The following is a 10,789-nucleotide window of genomic DNA, read 5'->3' as shown; positions in this document are numbered from 1 at the left end:
GATCACAACGCACAGCTGGTGCCAGGGTTTGCAGCCCTCAGTCAGAGGCTGTTCCGTGCTGGTGAGTGGGACAGCTTGATGGCGCCTGCAGGGCCCTTTGCCCGCGGGAGGCCCTCTATCAAATGCACTCCAAGCAGGGGTACCACTTCTCCCTCTGTGACCCTGGGGAATCCTCAGGCTGCCTGCTGCTGGGGCTCAGCTCTGCTCTCCCACTAGAGCACCGCTCAGTTCCCCAGGCGCAAACCCAGCAATGTCTCAGACTTTGGAAACTTCAGAATCACACTTCACTGTTTATAGAAAACTGGCAGTGTTGTAATCCTCTGCTTTTTCCCTATCAGTGGTTTTGGGGAATAGTTTTCTTGTGCAGTCCCCCGCGTGTGTTTTTACTCTTTTTTTCTTTTCTATGCTTTCTCTCTCCTCCTCCTCTCTTGATGCTCCTTCCACTGTCACGGTGCCCTCCCCTGGGCAGCACCCATGGCTCTTTCTTCCTCACAAACTCCTTGCAGCTCCTACATTCCAGCTCCTACATTCGTTTTTCTGGTTTGTAGGTGTACAGCTTTGTTCTCTAAGACTTCGGATTGATTTCTTGGGTGTTCAGAATGATTTACTATTTATCAAGCTATGTTCGAGGGAGGAGTCAAGCTTAGGGTCTCCCTACTCCTCTGCCATCTTACCTCTCCAAAATTCTCTTATTTTAAATGGGAGCAAAGCATAAGAGTTAAAGGTAGTACATGAGGAGTCAGTTATAAGGAGAGAAGAGGAGAAAGGGAAGAGTGAACAAAGGGGCTCACTTACAAAACTCTTGATACTGGCCACCAGATGGCACAGTTGTTCCACATCTGCTGGTTGCACTGTCTGGGGAAGGGGAAGGACAAGAGCCAACCAGCTCTTTCAAAGAATAGGCTGTTCATAAGTTGATTCTTTGCAGCCTCGCATGTCTGTTTCATGAAGTAAAAGCAGGCAGGCAGTTTATAATTAATTGCACATTTGAATATCATGCCATATCAATATCGCCCTTGTAATTTTTGTGAGAAAGGTAACTCTTTATTACAAGCATCAACAAAATATTAACATTTCAAAATCGAAGATAAAACATTACTGTGAAGTATAAGGCTATACTTTGATTTTATTTCGGGAATGCTGCTATTGGAATTGTGCCCTTAAAAATTTATTGATAGCTATTAAATACTGATAGAAATAACTTAGGTGCGACCAAAATGAGGATTACCTTTAGTAATAAGAGAGACTGGACAAAGGTAAGTGAGATGAGGCATTATCTTCCATTACTTAGAAATTAATTTTTTTTAAGATTTTATTTATTTATTTGACAGAGACAGCCAGCGAGAGAGGGAACACAAGCAGGGGGAGTGGGAGAGGAAGAAGCAGGCTTCCTGTGGAGGAGCCTGACGCGGGGCTCAATCCCAGAACTCCGGGATCACACCCAGAGCCAAAGGCAGACGCTTAACGACTGAGCCACCCAGGCACCCCTAGAAATGAAATTTTTATTTGTTTTTTTCAGTTGTAGATATATACTGAGGTTTTAAGAAAGATTCTTTCCACAGTTCACTTATGCATTTAAAGAATGTAATTGTCCTAGAACCAGAGGAATTGAACTATAACTGAGGTGTAATGTTTTTATTCTATCCTTATAGTTATGAAGGCTTGGTGTAGAAACTAGATTATAAGGGTCCAGAAAACCAAAAATGTTGAATTATGAATATTTCGGTATTTTGAAGAAATATTTAATTCAGGTTATGTGGCACCTTAGGCTTTTGTGGATTGATGCAGGATATGTATAAATAAGTAAGTAAATATTCAGGTTATGAAGATAGAGGTTAGAATGAACAACTAAGTTTTTTCTTAAGATATAATTGACATACAGCATTATATTAGTCTTAGGTACACGACTTAATGTGATATTTGTATACATTGTGAAATGATGACCACAATAAATCTAGTAAACATCTATGACCATACATATTATACTTTTTTTTTTCTTGTGATGAAAACCTTTAAGATCTACTCTCTTGGGGCACCTGGGTGGCTCAGTCGTTGGGTGTCTGCCTTCGGCTCAGGGCGTGATCCCAGAGTCCTGGGATCGAGCCCCACATCAGGCTCCCTGCTGGGAGCCTGCTTCTTCCTCTCCCACTCCCCCTGCTTGTGTTCCCTCTCTCGCTGGCTGTCTCTCTCTCTCTGTCAAATAAATAAATAAAGTCTTCAAAAAAAAAAAAAGGTATACTCTCTTAGCAACTTTCAAATATGCAATATAGTATTTTTTAATACACTCACTCTGCTGGACATTACATCTCCAGGACTTATAACTGGAAGTTTGTATCTTTTAACCACTTTCATCCGTTTTACTTATTACTCCACCCCTGGCAACCATCAGTCTGTTCTCTGTATCTATGAGTTCTTTTTTAAAAATTATTTTTGGGGTGCCTGACTGTTTCAGGCAGTGGAGCATGCAACTCTTGATCTTAGGGTTGTGAGTTCAGGCCCCACATTTTGTGTAGAGATAACTTAAAAATAAAATAATTCTTTAAAAAATTATTTTTTATTTTTAGAGTCCACATGTAAGTGAAGGAATAAGTTTTGAGGGCAAAAACAGTTGAGGGAAGCTGAGGTGTGTGTTAAATACCTAAAACAGAGGAAGAACTCTGGGAGGTTATTTTTGGGCAAAATCCATGAGCATTGGGATTCCTGTGACCCCAAAGAACTGTTTAAGCCTGAAGCTTGGGAAAGATGTGGGAGCCAGACAAGAAAAATATCTTCATGCTTTTTTAAGTACCAGTGAACTGAAAGAAATAGCTTTACTGTGACCTGGGGTTGCAACCAGAAGAACTCTAGCAAAAACCTAAGGGGCTGGGTTTCCAGAGAAGAATCCTTTCTTCTAGATATGGGCGCTAGAAAGTATTGAAATGAGAATTCAGCTGGTACTGTCAGTTTTAACATGACATAACATAACTATCAGAACTTTGGGTTGGCATTTTATTTTATTTTATTTTTTTAAAGATTTTATTTATTTATTCGACAGAGATAGAGGGAACACAGGCAGGGGGAGTGCGAGAGGAAGAAGCAGGCTCATAGCGGAGGAGCCTGATGTGGGGCTCGATCCCATAACGCCAGGATCACGCCCTGAGCCGAAGGCAGACGCTTAACGACTGTGCCACCCAGGCGCCGCTGGGTTGGCATTTTAAAAGTGGACAGCCATTGTCTCCTTGAGATTAGTGAACTTATGAAACCCAAAGGACTTGAGTAGTTTCACTTAATAAATACTATTGCTTGCTAGCCTTGGAATGAAAGAAAAATATAGGAAAAAAAATAACATAGTCATGGGATCAATTCTTTATTTTTAGATTTGATCTTTATTTTCAAGCACTTTGAAGAAATGAGATTAGAAAGACACTCAACATTGAGTTTATTCCTGAGGCATCCCCCTACCCACTCCCTAGTAATAGCTACTAGAATCTTTTTTTTTTTAAATACGTTTTTTTTTTTTTTAAAGATTTTATTTATTTATTTGACAGAGATAGAGACAGCCAGCGAGAGAGGGAACACAAGCAGGGGGAGTGGGAGAGGAAGAAGCAGGCTCATAGTGGAAGAGCCTGACGTGGGGCTCGATCCCGTAACGCCGGGATCACGCCCTGAGCCGAAGGCAGACGCTTAACCGCTGTGCCACCCAGGCGCCCCAGCTACTAGAATCTTATAATCAATTTGTTCATTTCATTTTCCTGAGAGGGTCTTTATCTTCAGCCGTTTTGTCCTTTTGTCTAAATCTGTTTTGAACTTTGTGTCAGCTCTTCCTTGCTTTTTGCCTTTAATATTTCTATGTTTTAAAGGTTGCCAGTTGCCTCACACTTTCAGTTTCCTTTATGCTGGTTAGCTGAAATTTTACCAGGTATGCTCTGTGACTTAGGGATAGTAAAGAAGGGGCGCCTGGGTGGCACAGCGGTTAAGCGTCTGCCTTCAGCTCAGGGCGTGATCCCGGCGATCTGGGATCGAGCCCCACATCAGGCTCTTCTGCTATGAGCCTGCTTCTTCCTCTCCCACTCCCCCTGCTTGTGGTCCCTCTCTCGCTGGCTGTCTCTATCTCTGTCGAATAAATAAATAAAATCTTAAAAAAAAAAAAGGGATAGTAAAGAAAATTAATGATGACTATCCATTGCATTTTATAGTGTAGAATTAAAACTTGAGGTGAGTTTTAAAGGAATTCTAATGTAAATTACGAATAAAAAATGAATATATCAACAAAATATGTCAGTGTATGTCTCACTTTACTTTTTGTAAGTATAAGGAACCTTAAAATGTTGGAAAAGAAATATCAATGAGATACTGCATTTTCTGTGAACCACTATAGCAGAACAGATGTGTAATAAGTGAAAAAAGGGGGAGGAAGTTAAGAAACTCAGTTGTAATAAGGCCTCAAAATCTTCCAGTGGCAAAACTCAATAGAGAGTGTTGCTTCATACCTGTCTAAGGTGGAGTGGGAGTGAGGTGAAACACTCTCATCAAAAAGAACCTTCGAGGTGCCTGGGTGGCTCAGTCGTTAAACGTCTGCCTTCGGCTCAGGGCATGATCCCAGAGTCCTGGGATTGAGCCCCACATCAGGCTCCCTGCTCCGCTGGGAGCCTGCTTCTTCCTCTCCCACTCCCCCTGCTTGTGTTCCCTCTCTTGCTGGCTATCTCTCTCTGTCAAATAAATAAATAAAAATCTTAAAAAAAAAAAAAAACAGAACCTTCATTTTGGAAGCCTTAGGAATCAGAGACAGAACAGATTGGCCTCTTACGTGTCCCACCAGAGTGAGGAGGCACTATTCATTCAGTTTAGAGACCTTTTTTTTTCTAGAACCATTAAACTATTTTATTTCTTTAGTATTGAATTGTTCTATACTATTTTTATTTATAATTATATTTAAAGTATATTTGTTTTATATTTATGTAATTTTTATATTTCTATAATGATTTCATATTTAAAACATTATATAATAACTTACAGGGGCTTATACTTGTTCTGAAGAAATCTGGTAAAATAAAGACCTGTTGATATCAAATTTGGGGGATTAAGTACTTCTTCGTTAACCTATAAATCTTACTTCTGAAGAAAGTTTGAGGCATTTGTAAAATGCATATGTGTCTACAGCTATTTTTAAAACTGTTCAGTTAACTTCCTGATATTTCTTCTAATTTTTATTGACTTTGGTGCATTCTGATCTTTTTGAAACAGTGATCACATGGAAAATGTCTATGGCTACTTAATGAAGTACACCAACCTTGTCACTGGGTGGCAGTACAGGTAAGTGATTATTCTGTGTTAATCCCTCCTAAGAGACCGGAAGTGGGGCTGATGATTTTATATTCTGATATTACTTCTGTACAAACATAGATGGGAAACCTTTTAGAGAAGGATTTACAGTTATTTAAAGTCCGATGAATTCTCCTTTTTAGAGGGTGAGAGGAGTTGACATCTGTCCAGATGGTACCTTCCAAATGCTTCAGAAGTTAATATTTTTTTTTATTGAAGAATAATTGACATGCAATATTACATTAGTTTCAGGTGTACAACATAGTAACTTGATATTTATGTATATTACAAAATGGTCATTTCAGTAAGTCTAGTTACCATCTGTCACCATACCAAATCATTATAGTATTATTGATTGTATTCTCTATGCCAGACATTATATCCTTTTATCTTATTTTATAACTGGAAGATTGTACCTCTTAATCCTCTTTACCTATATTGTTTATCCTCCCATTCCTCCTCTCCTCTGACAACCACCAGTTTGTTCTGTGTATCAATAAATCTGTTTCTGTTTTGTTTGTTGGTCTTATTTTTTAGATTCCATACATAAATGAAGTCATTCAGTATTTGTTTTCCTGTCTGACTTATTTCAGTTAACATAATACCCTCTAAGTTCATCCGTGAAGTCCCCAATGGCAAGATTTCTTTCTTTTTTATGGCTTAGTAGTATACCTGTGTGTGTGTGTGTGTGTGTGTGTGCGCGCGTGTGCGCACGTATCTATATCTATACCATATCTTCTTTATCCCTTTGTCCATCAAAAGACAGCTACCTCTGAAAGTAGTAATACAGTATATGTTAATTAAATTGACTTTAGATAAATTTTTTAAAAAGTTAAAAAAAAAAAAACATTTAGGTTGGTTCCATATCTTGGCTATCGTAAATGGTGTGATGACCATAGGGTAATGTGTCTTTTCAAATTAGTGTTTTCATTTTTGTCAGATAAAGACCTAGAAGTGGAATTGTTGGATCATATGGTAGTTCTGTTTTTATTTTTTTAATTTTAATTTAATTTTTATTTTTTTCCTATTTTACCCACACCCACACCCACTTCTCTGGTAACTATCAGTTCTCTATAGTTAAGAGTCTATTTCTTGGTTTGTCTGTCTTTCTCTTTTTTTTGTTTTGTTTTGTTTTGTTTGAATGAAATCATATGGTATTTGTCTTTCTCTGACTGACTTCTTTCACTTAGCATTATACTCTCTAGCTCCATCCATGTTGTTGCTAATGGCAAGATTTCATTCTTTTTGATGGCCATAATATTCCACTGTATGTATATGTACACTTTTTTTATAATAATTTTTTATTATGTTAGTCACCATATGGTATATCCTTAGTTTTTGATGTAATGTTCCATGATTCATTATTTGCGTGTAACAGCCAGTGCACCATGCAATGTGTGCCCTCCTAAATACCCATCACTGGCCTTTCCCACCCCCCCCCCCCAAGCCCTCAGTTTGTACACTTCTTTTTTTTTTTTTAAAGATTTTATTTATTTATTTATTCGACAGAGAGAGAGACAGCCAGCGAGAGAGGGAACACAAGCAGGGGGAGTGGGAGAGGAAGAAACAGGCTCATAGCAGAGGAGCCTGATGTGGGGCTCGATCCCAGAACGCTGGGATCACGCCCTGAGCCGAAGGCAAACGCTTAACCGCTGTGCCACCTAGGCGCCCCTGTACACTTCTTTTTTATCCATTCATTGGTCAGTGGACACTTGAGCTGCTGCTATAATTTGGCTGTTGTAAGTAATGCTGCAATAAACATAGGGGTACATGTATCCCTTTGAATTAGTGTTTTTGTATTTTGGGGATAAAAACCCAGTAGTGCAATTACTGGAACATAGGGTAGTTCTGTTTCCAATTTTCTGAAGAACCTCCATGCTATTTTCCACAGTGACTGTACCAGTTTGCATTCCCACCACCAGTGCAAGAGGGTGCCTTTTTCTCCACATCCTCGCCAGCACTTGTTATATCAGTTCTTTATATATTTTGGATACCAGCCCTTTATTGGATGTATCATTTGTAAATATCTTCTCCCATTCAGTAGGTTGCTTTTGGTTTTGTTGAGTGTTTCCTTGGCTGTGCAGAAGATTTTTATTTTGAAGTAGTCCCAGTGGTTTATTTTTGCTTTTATTTCTCTTGCCTCAGGAGACATCTAGAAAAATGTTGCTATGGCCGATGCCAGAGAAGTTACTGCCTGTGCTCTCTTGTAGGATTTCTGTGGTTTCAAGTCTCACATTTAAGTCTTTAATCCATTTTGAATTATTTTTGTAAATAGTGTTAAAAAAGTGGTCCAGTTTCATTCTTCTGAATGTAGCTGTCCAGTCTTCCCAACACCATTTGTTGAAGATACTGTCTTGTTTCCCGTTATATGTATATTGTTTCCTCCTTCATTGAAGGTTAATTGACCATATAACTGTGAGTTGATTTCTGGGTTTTCTATTCTGTTCCATTGATCCTGTGTGTCTGCTTTTGTGCCAGCACCATACTGTTTTGGTTACTGTGGTTTTGTAATATACCTTGAAGTCTGAAATTTTGATAACCTCCAGTTTTGTTTTCCTATTTTTAATCTTTAAGCGACCTCCATACTGGTTTTCATAGTGGCTGTACCAATTTGCATTCCCACCAGTAGTGCATTGCATTCCCACCAGTAGTGCACAAGGGTTCCCTTTTCTCCACATTTTTGCCAGCATGTTTTATTTCTTATCTTTCTGATTCTAGCAATTCTGACGGGTTTGAGGTGATATTTCATTGTGGTTTTGATGTGCATTTCCCTGATGATTAGTGGTACTAGGATCTTTTCATGTGCCTGTTGGCCATCTATTTAAAAAAAATTTTTTTTTTATTGAGAGCTAGCGCGAGAGAGAGAGGGGGCATGTGTGAGTGCGCACAAGCAGGTGTGCAGAGGGAGAGGGAGAAGCAGACTCCCTGTGGAGTGGGGAGCCTGATGCAGGACTCTATCCCAGGACCCTGGGATCATGACCTGAGCCGAAGATAGATGCTTAACCAGCTGAGCCACCCAAGCGCCCTGTGTATGTCTTTTTTATTTTTTATTTTTTTTTAAAGATTTTATTTATCCACTAGAGAGAGAGTGCACACAAACAGCGGGGAGAGGCAGAGGGAGAAGCAGATTCCCCTCTGAGCAGGGAGCCTGATGTGGGGCTTGATCCCAGGACCCCGGGATCATGACCTGAGCCAAAGGCAGATGCTTAACTGACTGAACCACCCAGGCACCCCTATATGTCTTTTTTATAGAAATTTCTATTCGGGTTGTTTGCTCACATTTTAAGTGGATTGTTTGGTTTTTCTGATTTTGGATTTTATGAATTCTTTATGTATTTTAGATGTTACTCCTTATTGGATAAGTCATTTGCAAATATCTTCTCCCATTTAGTAGGTTGCTCTTTCATTTTGTTGATGGCTTCTTTCACTGTGCAAAAGCTTTTTAGTTGTAGTCCTAATTGTTTATTTTTGCTTTTGTTGTCCTTGCCTGAGGCGACAGATCCAAAATAATATTGCTAAGATCAGTGTCAAAGAGCTTACTACCTATGTTTTTTTCTAGGAGTTTTATGGTTACAGGTCTTATAGTTACGTCTTTAATCCATTTTGAGTTTGTTTTTGGTATATGGTGTAAGAAAGGGGTCTAGTTTCATTCTTTTTGTGTGTAGCTGTTCAGTTTCCCCAATACTTTATCAATGTGTTGACGCTGTTCAGTTTCCCCAATACTTTATCAAAGTGTTGACAATAGACTAAAGTTACTGTTATATTAGGTTTATAATTTCTTGTTCACCTGCCTTGGCCTTTTTAAAATACTTGTAGTGACTAAGCTTTTAGGATGGTTTGGAGGCAGCAAACAAATTTATGTTTAGATGCCTATTTTGTGCAGGATTCTCAAACTTCTCTGGGACCTAGGAGAGTTTAAATAACCAGTCCAAGGTCACACAGGCAATCAGTAATGAGCAAAGCCAGGGTAGAATGGGTAGTTGTGGAGAAGGGGGATTAGACTTTTATTTTTTTTATTGTGGTAAAATATACACAAAACAAAATTTATATCATTTTAACCACGTATCAGTAAGTGTTCAGTGTGGTGACATTAAATGCATTCATTGTTCTGCACTATCTATCTGTAGCACTTTTCGCATCTTCTCAAATTGAAACTGTACCCATTAAATAATAATTCCCCATTTCTGGGGCGCCTGGGTAGCGCAGTCGTTAAGCGTCTGCCTTCGGCTCACGGCGTTCCGGGATCGAGCCCCACATCGGGCTCCTCCGCTGGGAGCCTGCTTCTTCCTCTCCCACTCCCCCTGCTTGTGTTCCCTCTCTCGCTGGCTGTCTCTCTCTGTCACATAAATAAATAAAATCTTTAAAAAAAAATAATAATTCCCCATTTCTCCCTCTCCCAAGCCCTTCGCAACCACTATTCTACTTTGTGTCTGTGCTTTGACTGCTCTTGGTACCTCATAAGTGAAATCATACAATATTTGTTCTTTTGTGCCTGGCTTATTTCACTGAGCTAGTATCTTTAAGGTTCATCCATGTTGTAGCATGTGTCAGAATTTCCTTCCTTTTTCAGGCTGGATAATATCCTTTTTTTTTTTTTTTTAAAGATTTTAATATTCTGTTGCATGTGTGTACCACATACTCTTTATCTGTTCATCTGCCAATGGATGCGTGGGGTGCTTCCACCTTTTGGCTGTTGTGAATAATGCTGCTGTGAATACTGCTGTACAAATATTTGTTCAAGTCTCAGTCTTTTGTGTATACCCAGTCAAGTCATGTCTTTTGTGTATATACCCAGAAGTGGAATTACTGGATTATATGGTAATTCTGTGTTTAATTTTGGGGGGAATTTCCATACCGTTTTCCATAGTAGCCACATCATTTTATATTCTTACCAGCAGTTCACAAGGGTTCTAATTTCTCCACATCCTCACCAACACTTGTTATTTTCTGTTTTTTGGGTTTTTTTTTTTTTTTTATAATAGCCTTCCTGATAGATGTGAAGTGGTATCTCACTGTTGGTTTTAAACTTCCTAAAAAATGATAATATTGGAATTTGAACCCAGACAGGTCTGACTCCAAAGTCTATGGTTTTACATTATCGTCGTGCTGCTTCTAGTTCACATGTCATTTGGATGCTTCTGCTTTTGGGTACGATAAAATAACAGGAGCTGAATTTTCTTTCCTACCTTAAACAACTTGAAAATGGGACATTTTCATTATTTATAAAATAATGATATCCAGACATTTAAAAGAACAGGATGATGAAAAGGTAGTTGTTTAACAGAGAGGGCAGTTCGGGCTGCACTTAGTTGGATGTGACATTAGGGAATCCAAGTAAGACTGACCTGCAGGAAGTTAGAGATCATACGGCAGGTCAAAGCTGGGTATGAACACCTAGAAGGGAATCATCCCTGTTGAAGTTAAAAGGGCACTTCTCCAGGGTTCCCATCTTTTATTTAAAAAAAAAAAAAAAAAAGCAAAGTTAAGG

At 39.0% G+C, this 10,789-nt stretch overlaps 1 protein-coding gene across 1 annotated transcript in view; it reads left to right on the top strand.

Moving 5' to 3' along the window:
* OSBPL11 (oxysterol binding protein like 11) overlaps positions 1–10,789 on the top strand; it is a 95,125-nt gene that overhangs the window by 29,042 nt on the left and 55,294 nt on the right. Inside the window, exon 2 of the mRNA XM_040621357.1 lies at positions 5,224–5,292. Within this exon, the coding sequence (XP_040477291.1) occupies positions 5,224–5,292 (69 nt within the window). The remainder of the gene's footprint in view (positions 1–5,223; positions 5,293–10,789) is intronic.

Source organism: Ursus maritimus, unplaced genomic scaffold (assembly GCF_017311325.1).
Source record: "Ursus maritimus isolate PB19 unplaced genomic scaffold, ASM1731132v1 scaffold_4, whole genome shotgun sequence".
Lineage (NCBI taxonomy): Eukaryota > Metazoa > Chordata > Mammalia > Carnivora > Ursidae > Ursus > Ursus maritimus.
The sequence above is the reverse complement of the archived record's forward strand: the minus strand, read 5'-3'. Positions and strand labels throughout refer to the sequence as shown.